Source organism: Staurois parvus, unplaced genomic scaffold (assembly GCF_062004578.1).
Source record: "Staurois parvus isolate SC_StPar_1 unplaced genomic scaffold, SC_StPar_1.0 ptg000496l, whole genome shotgun sequence".
In the NCBI taxonomy this organism is placed as follows: Eukaryota; Metazoa; Chordata; class Amphibia; order Anura; family Ranidae; genus Staurois; species Staurois parvus.
In genome coordinates, this window is record NW_028318292.1 from 1,054,999 (window position 1) to 1,069,426 (window position 14,428).

General features: G+C 43.2%; 1 protein-coding gene across 9 annotated transcripts in view; it reads right to left on the reverse strand.

The window, feature by feature from the left end:
• ATP2B2 (ATPase plasma membrane Ca2+ transporting 2) overlaps positions 1-14,428 on the reverse strand; it is a 161,877-nt gene that overhangs the window by 70,378 nt on the left and 77,071 nt on the right. For 4 of the 9 annotated variants that reach the window (XM_089689762.1, XM_089689769.1, XM_089689763.1 and 1 more), the window contains exons 7-11: positions 12,355-12,450; positions 11,384-11,425; positions 9,410-9,574; positions 482-696; positions 149-391 (exon numbers count right to left, since the gene is read on the reverse strand). In XM_089689762.1, coding sequence (XP_089545888.1) covers positions 149-391; positions 482-696; positions 9,410-9,574; positions 11,384-11,425; positions 12,355-12,450 — 761 coding nt within the window. The remainder of the gene's footprint in view (positions 1-148; positions 392-481; positions 697-9,409; positions 9,575-11,383; positions 11,426-12,354; positions 12,451-14,428) is intronic. The other 5 variants (XM_089689764.1, XM_089689770.1, XM_089689767.1 and 2 more) reach the window with 2 other exon arrangements.

Genomic DNA, 14,428 nt, shown 5'->3' on the forward strand with positions numbered 1-14,428 from the left:
TCCCTTCTCATTTGTGAGGACTAAATAAAGCATCAAACACCACCCCAGCCTGGGATTATCCAAAGGACAATTATTTAGTCGTTTAGAAGCACCAGATACAAGTTTTCCTGGCATTCATTTCAGAGACGGCACAATAACTTGACTTTACCAGGACTTTGGATGTGTATGCACTGTTGATGGCAATGGCATTCACTAGAACATCTAAAGTTTTGGCTGGAAGACCATCGGGGTCTGGGATCTCCTTGTAGTGGACATCTCCAACGTAGGCCTGAACCACAGTCATTCGATTGGTTGTCAAGGTTCCAGTTTTATCGGAGCAAATTGCCGTGGCGTTGCCCATAGTCTCACAGGCATCTAAATGTCGTACTAAATTGTTGTCTTTCATCATTTTCTGTAATAAAGTAGCATTGGTGTTGTTGTCAGTGAACAGGAGACTCAGACGGGACATTGGACATGAATCACTTGAGTGAAAAAGACTTACTTTAACAGAATATGCCAGAGAAATGGTTACAGCCAGGGGGAGGCCCTCAGGGACAGCTACAACTAGCACAGTGACACCGATGATGAAGAATTTCACAAAGTACTGGATGTAAATGGGAGTGCACTCGGGCAACCATTGCCTTTTCTGGACAACGAAGGAATCAATAGCAAAATAAAGGACCAGGATGATCACTGTGATGGCCGACATCACCAAGCCTGTAGGACAAAGACAACGGTTAGCCGGAGAAGCTTGGAGAAGGAGAACAATTTCAGTTCCACAATGTGTTATCACAATGCCTTGAAATAAACAGACTCCGTATTACGGTAGACCTCAACCTGAACATTAATATAAATCTAAAGTCCTGCCGGGATGTATATAAAAAAAAAAATATAAAATTTTCTAAAATGCTTTTCCGGGCGCCCACTTGTGCAGGTCACATGACCAAAAGGCCTTCTGATCTCTGTTCAAAGGGGAGGATCAGAGTTACAATTGGCTATTGCTCCCATTTACAAGAAATCATATGACCAGATCCCTTCAGAAGAAGTCCGGAAGTGACGAAACGCTTCAGAGAATGTAACATCTGACGTAATTCCGTAAACCGGAAGTGGTGGAGCGGCCATCTTGACTGTTGGAAAAGGCAATACTAACGTTCCAGGAAGCTGCTCAGGCTGAGTCATGGGAATATATTGCTGATTTTTGTTATCCCCAATGTAAGCACTACAATTAAATGTTTTATTACCCACTATGTTTTGCTACATGGGCCTCTCTCTCTATTTGCATGAGGATGATGGAGTCTCAAGGGCTTTCCCTAAGGATTGGAACCCCATACACAGCATTCTGGAGTAGGAGTCTGAGAAGTGACTACAACACCTGATTGTTCTCTGTTATGGCTTGAAATTACCTCTTGAGAGGGTAACTGTACGCATTTTAGCTCTATAGAAGTGTTCACGGAGTGTTCACCATTTTATTGATTTTATTATTTTATATTTATTTATCATTTTTTATTTTATTTAATGTATTTGATTTATTGATTTATATTTTTGTTTTTTGTTTGTTTGTTTTTTTTATATTTTTTTTTGGTTTATGAGTGTACACTGTTTTTTCACATTTATTTATATTTATTCATTTATAGTGTACACCGAGTGATCTCATGATTCACGTGTTACTCACGTTTTGAATCTTGGTTTGTTTTTGCACTTATTTGTTATAACTATATACTTATTGGTTGTTAACCATTTGAATACCGGGCAATTTTACACCTTGCTGCCCAGGCCATTTTTCAGGTTTCAGCGCTCTCACACTTTGAATGACAATTGCGCGGTCATACAACATTGTACCCAAACTAAAATTTTATCATTTTCTTCACACAACTAGAGCTTTCTTTTGGTGGTATTTAATCACCGCTGGGGTTTTTATTTTTTGCTAAATTATCAAAAAAATACCGAAAATTTTGAAAAAAAACACGTTTTTCTTTGTTTCTGTTATAAAAGTTTGCAAATAAATAATTGTTCTTCATAAATTTAGGCCGAGATGTATTCTGCTACATGTCTTTGGTGAAAATAACCCAAATTAGGATGTATTATTTAGTTTGTAGGAAAGTTATAGAGTTCACAAACTATGGTATATATCTGAATATTGATCAATCCTGAAGTACTGACAGCCAATCTAATTTCTTGAGGTCCAAGAATGTCAGGACAGTACAGATATCCCCCCAAATGTCAGAACAGCACAGATATCCCCCAAATGTCAGAACAGTACAGATACCCCCCAAATGTCAGGACAGTACAGATATCCCCCAAATGTCAGAACAGTACAGATATCCCCCAAATGTCAGAACAGGACAGATATCCCCCAAATGTCAGAACAGTACAGATATCCCCCAAATGTCAGGACAGTACAGATATCCCCCAAATGTCAGGACAGTACAGATATCCCCCAAATGTCAGAACAAGACAGATATCCCCCAAATGTAGGGACAGGACAGATATCCCCCAAATGTCAGGACAGGACAGATATCCCCCAAATGTCAGAACAGTACAGATATCCCCCAAATGTCAGGACAGGACAGATATCCCCCAAATGTCAGGACAGGACAGATATCCCCCAAATGTCAGGACAGTACAGATATCCCCCAAATGTCAGAACAGTACAGATATCCCCCAAATGTCAGGACAGTACAGATATCCCCCAAATGTCAGGACAGTACAGATATCCCCCAAATGTCAGAACACTACAGATATCACCCGAATGTCAGGACAGTACAGATATCCCCCCAAATGTCAGAACAGGACAGATATCCCCCAAATGTCAGGACAGTACAGATATCTCCCAAATGACCCCTTTTTGCAGAGTAGACAGTCCGACGTACTTCATAAGAAGCATGGCAAGTTTTTTGAAGTTGTATTTTTTTTGTCATAATTTTTCGGAAAATGAAAAAAATGCAAAAAATTATTTTCACTATTTTTTTTTTACACACTGTCACCAGTGCAGTACAGCGTCATCATATAACTGGCATGGCGGTGATCAGGGACACTGACTGGTGACAGTATGAAAAAAAAATGTATGTTTTTATTTATTTTTTTATATTTGTTTTATTATTTTTATTTTTTATTACCTTTTTTTTCTTTTTTTAAGATTTTTTTTTCATATTTAACTATATCCAAAGTAGTACAATATTACCATAGTAACACTGTACTACTTTGGGGAAGTGATCAGTTTTTGTTTTTTGTTTTTTACACACTTTGCTTATAGCAAAGAATTACTTTGCTATAAGCAAGCATTTACTGGAATGACATCGATTCATTCAGGGTTTTGTTTTTTTTTGTGCTTAGCTGTGATTTGGCCACAGCTAATCACATGACATGGGCATGTGATTAGCTGTGACCATTCACAGCTAGACACTAGTATACAATGGATGGCATGAATGAAGCCATCCATTGTATACAACTGTCATGTGACCTGCTGTGATTGGTCACAGCAGGTCACATGGTACCGGCAACGGGGGGCCGACACTCAGATCTGTCATCGGCCGTGTCCGAGGTACACGGCCGGTGACAGATCGCGCCGCTGCGCGGCTCTGCAAGCGCAAAAAGTGCGCATGTGCGGGAGGATGCCATTTGGCGTCCAACCCGGAAATCCAGTACATTTTGCGGCCGCCTTTTGGCTATTGGCCGGGCGTGTATTGGTTGAAGTATATACTGATTGTTATTGAGGTAATGCACTATTTTAATTTTTGAGGTACACACCTGATCTGGATTTATGGGAATATTGAAGTTGGACACAGAGGATTCATTTATGTGGACTTTATTTTGCTATAAGCATTGACTGACACAAAAAAGGTTTTCGTATAACATGTGACCAAATGCCCATGGTCATGTGACCCACACTGGCTGGAGCGGCGTTTTCTCCAGGAACAGTGTAGAGTTTCTATTTGGGTGGTTCATGTAGCTAACATTCGAACATTGGGCTCAATTTACAAAGTTTCAGCCCAAGGAGACAGATCTTTCTTGAACCCCCCGTGACTGCAAACTTCAGGCCTCATTGAACTACGCTGAAAATATCTATCATTTTTCCTGCAAAGAAGGATTCTTATCCTGGTACATTCGCTTTGTGAATCGAGCTCCATATGTCTGTATTATATTCACAGATATTTATACTCCGCAGGATTTGGTATCAAAGTTATATTGTGAAGAAAACAGAAGGATGGAGCTGGAAATGGCTGTTACGCGTTTTTGTGGCTGACAGCCAAACACGACATTCCCGATATCTCCCGAGGAGGCCAGAAAATAAAAATACTGCAGAAATGGCGGAATTCTGGAGGGAGGAAGGGATTTAGGGATCTGGATTTTGATCAGTTGTAAATCTGTGGAATGGGATCCTAAAAGAAGGTCAGAAAGGGAAAAACTTACGTCCTTTTCACAAGATAATTATTGGAGGAATGCTGCCTGCTCAGCGCCACGAGAGTAGTTACTGATCAGCAATGTGAGAGTGTGGTTACTGATCAGCAATGTGAGTACAGTTATTGATCAGCAATGTGAGAGTGAGGTTACTGATCAGCAATGTGAGTGAGGTTACTGATCAGCAATGTGAGAGTGCAGTTATTGATCAGCAATCTGAGAGTGCGGTTACTGATCAGCAATGTGAGAGTGTGGTTACTGATCAGCAATGTGAGAGTGTGGTTACTGATCAGCAATGTGAGAGTGTGGTTACTGATCAGCAATGTGAGTGTGTGGTTACGGATCAGCAATGTGAGTACAGTTATTGATCAGCAATCTGAGAGTGTGGTTACTGATCAGCAATGTGAGTACAGTTATTGATCAGCAATCTGAGAGTGTGGTTACTGATCAGCAATGTGAGTACAGTTATTGATCAGCAATGTGAGAGTGTGGTTACTGATCAGCAATGTGAGAGCGCGATTACTGATCAGCAGTGTGTGAATACAGTCACTGATCAGCAATGTGAGTACAGTTATTGATCAGCAATGTGAGTACAGTTATTGATCAGCAATGTGAGAGTGTGGTTACTGATCAGCAATGTGAGAGCGCGATTACTGATCAGCAGTGTGTGAATACAGTTACTGATCAGCAATGTGAGTACAGTTATTGATCAGCAATGTGAGTACAGTTATTGATCAGACATGTGAGAGTACAGTTACTGATCAGCAATGTGAGTACAGTTACTGATCAGCAATGTGAGAACAGTTATTGTTCAGCAATTTGAGTAGAGTTACTCATCAGCCGTGTGAGAGTACAGTTACTGCTCCACAATTTGAGTACAGTTATTGATCGGCAACGTGAATACAGTTAGTGATCAGAAATGTGAGAGTACAGTTACTGATCAACAATGTGAGTACATATATTGATCGGCAACGTGAGTACAATTAGTGATCAGCAATGTGAGTGCCATTATTGATCGGCAACGTGAGTACAGTTAGCGATCAGGAATGTGAGTACAGTTATTGATCAGCAACGTGAGAGTACAGTAACTGCTCAGCAATGTGCAAGTATAACTGCTGATCAGCAATGTGAGTACAGTTATTGATCGACAATGTGAGTAGAGTTACTTATCAGCCGTGTGAGAGTACAGTTACTGCTCGGCAGTGCATGATTACAGTTACTGCTCCACAATTTGATTACATTTATTGATCGGCAACGTGAGTACAGTTAGTGATCAAAACTGTGAGAGTACAGTTACTGATTAGCAATGTGAGTACATATATTGATCGGCAACGTGAGTACAATTAGTGATCAGCGATGTGTGAGTATAGTTACTGATTAGCAATGTGTGAGTATAGTTGATGATCAGCAATGTGTGAGTATAGTTGATGATCAGCAATGTGACTACAGTTAGTGATCAGCAATGTGTGAGTATAGTTGATGATCAGCAATGTGACTACAGTTAGTGATCAGCAATGTGACCACAGTTACTGATTAGCAATGTGTGAGTATAGTTGATGATTAGCAATGTGTGAGTATAGTTGATGATTAGCAATGTGTGAGTATAGTTGATGATCAGCAATGTGAGTACAGTTAGTGATCAGCAATGTGCGAGTATAGTTGATGATCAGCAATGTGAGTACAGTTAGTGATCAGCAATGTGTGAGTATAGTTGATGATCAGCAATGTGAGTATAGTTGATGATCAGCAATGTGAGTACAGTTAGTGATCAGCAATGTGCGAGTATAGTTGATGATCAGCAATGTGACTACAGTTAGTGATCAGCAATGTGTGAGTATAGTTGATGATCAGCAATGTGAGTACAGTTAGTGATCAGCAATGTGTGAGTATAGTTACTGATCAGCAATGTGAGTACAGATATTGCTTGGCAATGTGAGTATAGTTGCTGATAAGTAATGTTTGTACAGTTTCTGTAAAGCAGTGTGAGTACAAATACTACTCACCAATGTGAATATAGTTACTGCTCAGCAATGTGAATATAGTTACTGCTCAGCAATGTGAATATAGTTACTGCTCAGCAAAGTGAGTACAGTTCCTGATTGGCAATAAAAGCAAAAGAAGAAGGCACACTGGCCTAGTGCATCATCGTAGGACTCTTTATCAAATAAAACCAAGCTCCAATGTTTTCATAACAATACCCAATATAGTGCATGTAGCACAGTCCGGTCCCAACGCCGAAACGTGTTCATCCACCGGGGCATAGCTTACGCGTTTCAAGGGCGATGCGCTCTTCTTCAGGGCTAACCAGAACCCTCTCACTGCAGTTTATAAATAGTTGTACAACAATTGAACAAAGTACAAGATCCCAGCCCTGGAAGGGGAAGGGCCATGTTCTAGCACTCGATATGCATTAACCCCCGCAGAACTGTCCGGGATTGTGGTTCTGCACATGCGTATGGAGTGTCTTGTGCGAACGTGGCCCCTCCAGGGGTGGGCTCTTGTACTTTGGGCAGTTTGAGCAATCGTACAATTATATATACTATAGATTACAGTGAGGGGGTTCTGGTTAGCTCTGAATTCGAGGGCACAGCCTAAGCTGATGAACAGGATTTCAGCGCAGGGACTGGATTAAGTTGCATGCACTATAGCTGGTACCTTTGTGGGTACATTGGAATCTGGTTTTATGTAATAAAGAGTCTTATGATAATGCACTAGGCTGCTGCGCCTTCTTCTTCTTTTTCTTTTATTTCAGTATTGATTCTCCTGATCTGGAGTTGGCAGCAAGGCTGGTGTGGTGCAGGGGCGTATTTACCACAAGGCAAACAAGGCACGTGCCTAGGGCTGCATTTTTCAGGGGGGACAGCACTTCCCCCCCAGATGTAGGGATGGAAGAAGGGACATGCGAGCCATGGGAACCAGGTGGGATTCCGGAGAGGCTGCGGGCTGCTTGATGGTGTATGTAAAGCCCGACTCTGTTTCCCGGGGGTGTCCGGAGCTGTGAAGATGAGTGTCTTTCTCTCTATCCCTGGGGGGGTTAGTGGAAGGCTGTCCCAGGTGGGCGGCAGGGGTGTTGTTAGTCAATGTCAGGCTCTCTCCATTAAAGGGGGAAGGGGGGGTGGTGTTTGTTCATGTCTGTGGGGGCAGATGATCTTTGGGTTGCCTAGGGCAGCACAAACCCTAAATACACCACTGGTGTGTATGGTGTTGAGGTCCCAGTGGTGGTTGCCTTATCCCTGGTGTCCAAGATTGGAGAGTAGCCTGCCCTGGGCCTGCACTTGCACTCAGTCTTGAGGGTCTTTATTACCGGTAGCTCAGACAGCAGTGTTTGTATCCTGATCAGCAATGTGAGTCCAGTCACTGCCCTGTAATGTGTGAGTCCAGTCACTGCCCTGTAATATGTGAGTCCAGTCACTGCCCTGTAATGTGTGAGTCCAGTCACTGCCCTGTAATGTGCGAGTCCAGTCACTGCCCTGTAATATGTGAGTCCAGTCACTGCCCTGTAATGTGTGAGTCCAGTTACTGCCCTGTAATATGTGAGTCCAGTCACTGCCCTGTAATATGTGAGTCCAGTCACTGCCCTGTAATATGTGAGTCCAGTCACTGCCCTGTAATATGTGAGTCCAGTCACTGCCCTGTAATATGTGAGTCCAGTCACTGCCCTGTAATGTGTGAGTCCAGTCACTGCCCTGTAATGTGTGAGTCCAGTCACTGCCCTGCAATATGTGAGTCCAGTCACTGCCCTGTGATATGTGAGTCCAGTCACTGCCCTGCAATATGTGAGTCCAGTCACTGCCCTGTGATATGTGAGTCCAGTCACTGCCCTGCGATATGTGAGTCCAGTCACTGCCCTGTAATATGTGAGTCCAGTCACTGCCCTGTAATGTGTGAGTCCAGTCACTGCCCTGTAATGTGTGAGTCCAGTTACTGATTGGCAATATGTAAATACTGTTATAATTGTGGTTGTTGCACATTTTGGAGAATAGGTGGATCGTTACAGATGTAACGTTACTGATGTTGGGTCCTCCGGAGGCTCTTTGCATGGAATTTGGATGGGGGGTGGTTTTAGGTAGTTTGGAATAGCCAAGGTCATTGTCATATACGTATACAGGCGTACCTCGGTTTACGAGCGCCTCGGTTAATGTAATTTTCGGTTTACGAATGAAAATCCATTGAAAATAACGGCTCGGTTTACGAATTTGTTTCGCAATACGAACAGATTCATTGGTTTTCAGTGCATTTACAAATTTTTTTTAATCATGTCCCTGTACAGTATTTATGCCGTTAAAGTGCACTTTATAAAGAGTTTTGAACAGATAAAATACTTTTCTTTTTACCTTTTTCTGACCTCCAGAACGGATTAATTGGTTTTCAATGCATTTACAAATTTTGTTTTTTTAATCATGTCCCTTTATGCCTTTAAAGTGCACTTTATAAAGAGTTTTGAACAGATAAAAGACTGTTTTACTTTTTTCTGACCTCCCGAATGGATTAATTGGTTTTCAATGCATTTACAAATTGTTTTTTAATCATGTCCCTGTACAGTATTTATGCCTTTAAAGTGCACTTTATAAAGAATTTTGAACAGATAAGAATTTTTTTTACTTTTTTCTGACCTACGGAACGGATTAATTGGTTTTCAATGCATTTACAAATTTTGTTTTTTTAATCATGTCCCTTTATGCCTTTAAAGTGCACTTTATAAAGAGTTTTGGACACATAAAAGACTTTTTTACTTTTTTCTGACCTCCGGAACGGGTTAATTGGTTTTCAATGCATTTACGAATTAATTTTTAATCATGTCCCTGTACAGTATTTATGCCTTTAAAGTGCTCTATGTAAAGAGTTTTGAACAGATAAAATACTTTTTTTTTTTTTACTTTTTCTGACCTCCGGAATGATTCAATTGGTTTTCAATGCATTCCTATGGGAAACCGCATTTCGGTTTTCGTATTTTTCGCAATACGAAAGTCCCGCAGAACTAATAAATTTGTAAACCGAGGTACGTCTGTACATACATATAGAGGTCACTTACCTGCTTTTCCTATCTGCACTGCCAGTTTGGTCAGCTTGCCCTGTAGGACTGACTTTTCCTTCTTGTGTGGATTTACTTTCTTCTTGTCCTTGTCATCTCCATCACCCCCCTCAGCACTTTTCAGGGGCTGCATTTCCATGGCAGCTGCCCCATCTTGTTGTTTGGCTGTAAAAGCAGAAAGAAGTGGTTGGTGCCATGTTGTCTATGGAGGGTCAGATATTTCTAGAAGTGTCGGTGGGATCTCACGGCCCCCATAGCACACTGCAGCATTTTACTGATCGTCACCTGTGGATGTCAATATGTCATATAAACGGAACAGAGTGAAGTAAAAAAGTTTAGATAGCTAAAAGAGCAATGAGATCATCATCTGCAGATGATGTGCATCATGTGTGTGTGCCGCCCTGATATCGGTATGTTTATGTACTCAGGGCTACTAAAGGAAGGTACTGTATCTATTCCAACTTGGAAAAAGAAGGATGTGTTGGTGGATAAAGAGATATGATTGAAGGGAAGAAGAGAAGGGAAAGACAGAGAAGGAAGAGGGAGAGAAGGAGGGAGAGAAGAAGGGAGGGAAGGAGGGAGAGAAGGAGGGAGGGAAGGAGGGAGAGAAGGAGGGAGAGAAGGAGAGAGGGAAGGAGGGAGGGAAGGAGGGAGGGAAGGAGGGAGAGAAGGAGGGAGGGAAGGAGGGAGGGAGGGAGGGAGAGAAGGAGGCAGGGAGAGAAGGAGGCAGGGAGACAGGGAAGGAGGGAGAGAGGGAAGGAGGGAGGGAGAGAAGGAGGCAGGGAGAGAGAAAAGGAGGGAGAGAGGGAGGGAGGGAGAGAAGGAGGGAGGGAGAGAAGGAGGGAGGGAGAGAGGGAAGGAGGAAGAGAGGGAAGGAGGGAGGAAGAGAAGGAGGCAGGGAGAGAGAAAAGGAGGGAGAGAGGGAGGCAGGGAGAGAGAAAAGGAGGGAGAGAGGGAAGGAGGGAGGGAGAGAGGGAAGGAGGGAGAGAGAAAAGGAGGGAGAGAGGGAAGGAGGGAGGGAGAGAGGGAAGGAGGGAGGGAGAGAGGAAGGGAAGGAAGGAGGGAGAGAGGGAGGGAGGAAAAGGTAAGAAAAAGGGTAAGAGAAAAGGGGGAGGGAGGAAGAGAGGAAGGATCCAAAGGGGGTATCTTAGGAATGGGGGAGAGAAGGAAGCAGGAGACCAAGAAAGAGTAGGAATGAAAAATGTGATAAAGGCAATGAGGGAACAGAAGGGGGGATGAGAGGAAGGGAAAGAAGGCGGATAGCAAGAAAGGAAGGAAGAAATGAAGAAAAAAAAAAGGGGGGGGGTCAGGAAGCAAAAGGAATATGGAGTAAAGGGAAAAGGGAGACAATAAAGGAACATAGAAAGGAAAGTAGGAAGGTAGGAAAGACTAGGTAGGGAAGAAGAGGACAGAGGGTAAGATATAAGGAAGTGAGGACACAGGGAAGGAAGGGAGGAAGGAAGAAGGGAGGCAATGAAAGGAAGGAAGAAAAGAAATAGGGGAGAGAGGGAAAGATATAAGGAAGGGAGGACATAGGGAAGGAAGGAAGGGATAAAGGTAGAAGAGAGGCAAGGAAGGAAGAAAGGAGAGAGGTAGGGAAGAGGGGGAATGAAGGAAAGATATAATAAAGGGAGGACACAGGGAAGGAAGGCAGGGAGGAAGGAAAACGCGAGTCAATAAAGGAATGGAAGGAAGGAAGGAGGTAAGGAAGAAGGGTAGAGAGGAAATAAAGTAAAGTGGGGAGGGGGTGGGGAAGGAAGGAAGGAGGGGATGAAGGAAGAAGGGACTCAATGAAGGAATGAAATGTAGGAAAGAGGGAGATACAGAAGAAAGGGAAAAGGGAAAGAAGATAAGGAGGGGAGGAGCGAGGAAAGGAACAGAAGAAATAATGGGAAGGAAGACCGTACATGATGATGTGTTTTTTTGCTTGGTTGTGTATGCAGTATGCAGCCCTCCCCAGTGCACAGAATTTACCTTTGTTCTGGATGTTGTCCACATTCCCATCTTGCATTTTGCCTACACAGTGGAAGTTCAACAGACAACAAAGAGCAGAACATGAAACATCAGACCAAACAAAGAACAAGACAGATGAAGCAAATCCCAACCAACTCTACACCACAGACAGACATGGATTTTTCATGTATCTATCACTCACTTTTAGAGGTTACAGTACCAGTTTGGTTTAATAATAGCCAATTCTGATATATATTATTTATCTATTAATACACATTATCTGGCCAACAGAAGTTGCAATTCTCAGCTCGGAATCTGGTCTGCAGATTTCAATTTAGGACAGCACAGCCGTGTCCTACATAAATCTTCCTTCCAAAGTCTCCAACCTACACTGCTTAGCTTGTGCTCCTCTGAGATGTAGGCTGGAGGAGTTTTCAAGGACAGATGAAAAAGTTTTGAAGGAAGACTGATGGAGAACAAGGAGCGTAGATGTCCTTCAAGGTCCTTTAATGGACTCCAAAGGCAACCTTAACCAACACACAGGGCTTCTATCCCTCTAGGTTAATGTTGCCTGCTTCTAATAAATGTGACATTTTGACTTCTAACACGTCAAATTAGCTACTACCACACCTCAAATAGACCGGATAATCATCAGAATTTGTATATTGCCTTTGTATATGACATAATGTGGACAGAAGTTCTGACCCCCTGTCTGAGGACTACCAAGACAGAGATCCTGAAACAGATGATGACTAATAAAAGAGGACTCCAGCCTAAAGGAGAAGATTAACAAAGACACCCATAAGGTTTAAACACGGATTTCTTTACATTAATTACTATCTATACCTGGACATGACAGACTTGGAAGCTACCAATTCCGGAGTACTTCACTAACTAGCAATATCGATAAACAGGTGTTCGATCTACAGAGAGAAGCGTAAGGATGCTACAAATGGAACAATGGATTGTGGGAAAATTAGATGTTGACATACCATTCACTAAGTTGGCATTTGCATTATCAGTGACGTTTGCCCCTGCTGCCCCATCTGTAGCTGCAGGAGGATGAGAGGATGGGTGGGTGGAACCGACTGTGATAAGAAAATGAAAATAATGACAAGAAAGCAAGTAAAATCACAGCATGAAAACATGAGTACAAAAGGAGGGAAAAGAAATATTTGTGCATCCCTAAAGTCAGCTCAGGGAATCTGTCTGAGGATCACATGGTCCATGAATGGCCAGTGTCAGTGGAAGGGAACAAACTCTCACTTAGGGATACAAGAAGACCTCATTGACTAACGTGCGAGATGAAGAAAAACTGTGTCCACAAATCAAACGCAGGAGAATCAAACCAAAAAGAGCTTCCTGTTCTCAAGATTGGGTGTTTGAAGTGAAGACCAGTTCTCTTTACGTCTCAATTCACGATTTTCTTAATCACTACTAGAGTCAAGAAAAGTTGATTGGATGAGGAGGAACAACCAACGCCCCTTCCTCGTTATTCTCCTAATGCCTTTGGCCGATTTTATCAAGATTTGTCCAATTCATTTAAGAATCCCATCCAAGCCCCAGTTACTAGTTAGGGTAAATCAATACTGTCTTCATTTTTTTGGACTGTTGTGCTGATTGTTCTGTGAAATATATTCCGTTTTGCAGTTAGTCCCGATTCGCATTGATGCGATTTCCAATGTGATAACATTTACTATAACATTAGTTTCTATGGAGCCCGTTCATGGACATGCAGTGCGACTGTGATCCGACTTTAGGGGGCTTTGCGACTTTGGTGCGGTGCACTTTGATTCTGAGGTCTATAAACTTCAATGAACATGCATCAAACTCGCATCTATTGCTCTGAGGAAGGGAGTTCGACTCCCGAAACGCAGTAGCACTTTATCCAAGGACCCATGCTGTCCACGATTGGCACCTTTGACTTCTTGTCTCTGTTTTTATGACCTTTATGGCTTGTGAGTCTGTTTTTGCATCTTTTTAATAAATGTATGGTTTTCTGCGTTAATGCATGAGGAGCGTGCGCCCTGTTTTGTTTTTTCTTGCTAGTATCAAGATTCCACGATCTATCAAGGGCGGAACCTCAGGCAATGCACTATTCCATTTTGAGTGCAGCAAGAGAGATTTGAGTGCCGGTTTCTGGTTACTGTTGGATACTGTTGGAAACTCGCATCTGCATGTGTTTTTTTTAAATGCTTTTCAATGCAATTTGTGCTGGTTGTTAGCAGCCGGAACCTGATGTCAGAGTACCCCCCCATGTTGAGGGCATGTGGCCTGGTATGGTTTAGGAAGGGGGGGTGGGGCTCATTTGCCCCCTCTCCTTTCCTGCCAGGCTGCATGCTTGGATAAGGGTCTGGTTTGGACCCCAAGCCACTTTTTTGGCATGGGAATCCCCTTAACCTCTTGGCGCCGGCGCCTCTCGGACCTTCAAGGGTTTCAGAAGCCGGGAGCAGGGGCGGGGTTTAGAGTCATGTGACACGCCGTCACGGCTGTCACATGATCAGGAAAGGTCCCGATGGAAAGAGGATTTCGGTACCTTTCCGTGAGTACCGGACATGTGTGCTGGGGGCGCGCAGGGCGCGCGCTCTCAGCACATAGGTCTTTTTTTAATAGAACACAAATGTGCGGCAGCTCGGCGTCTAGGCCCAGACGCCGGGAGGCCGCACATTTGTGTTTGGCCAGCGCCAAGAGGTTAAAATCCATATTAGCCCAAAGGCTTGGTATTAAGGGCAGCACAGTGGCTAAAAGGTTAGCACTTCCGCCTGGCAGTACTCGGGTCGTTGGTTTGAATCCCAGCCACGGCACCACCTGCCTGGAGTTTGCATGTTCTCCCTGTGCCTGCGTGGGTTTCCTCCGGGTACTCCAGTTTCCTTCCACACCCCAAAGGCATGCTGGTAGGTTAATTGGCTCCTGTCTAAATTAGCCCTAGTATGTGTATGTATGAATGTGAGTTGGGGACAGGGGTGGACTGACCATTTGGAAACTCGGGCACTGCCCGAGGGCCAGGGGTCAGTAGGGGGCCCCATGAGATGCCCCTGGTACCTTTTTCATGGGCTTTTTTATGTT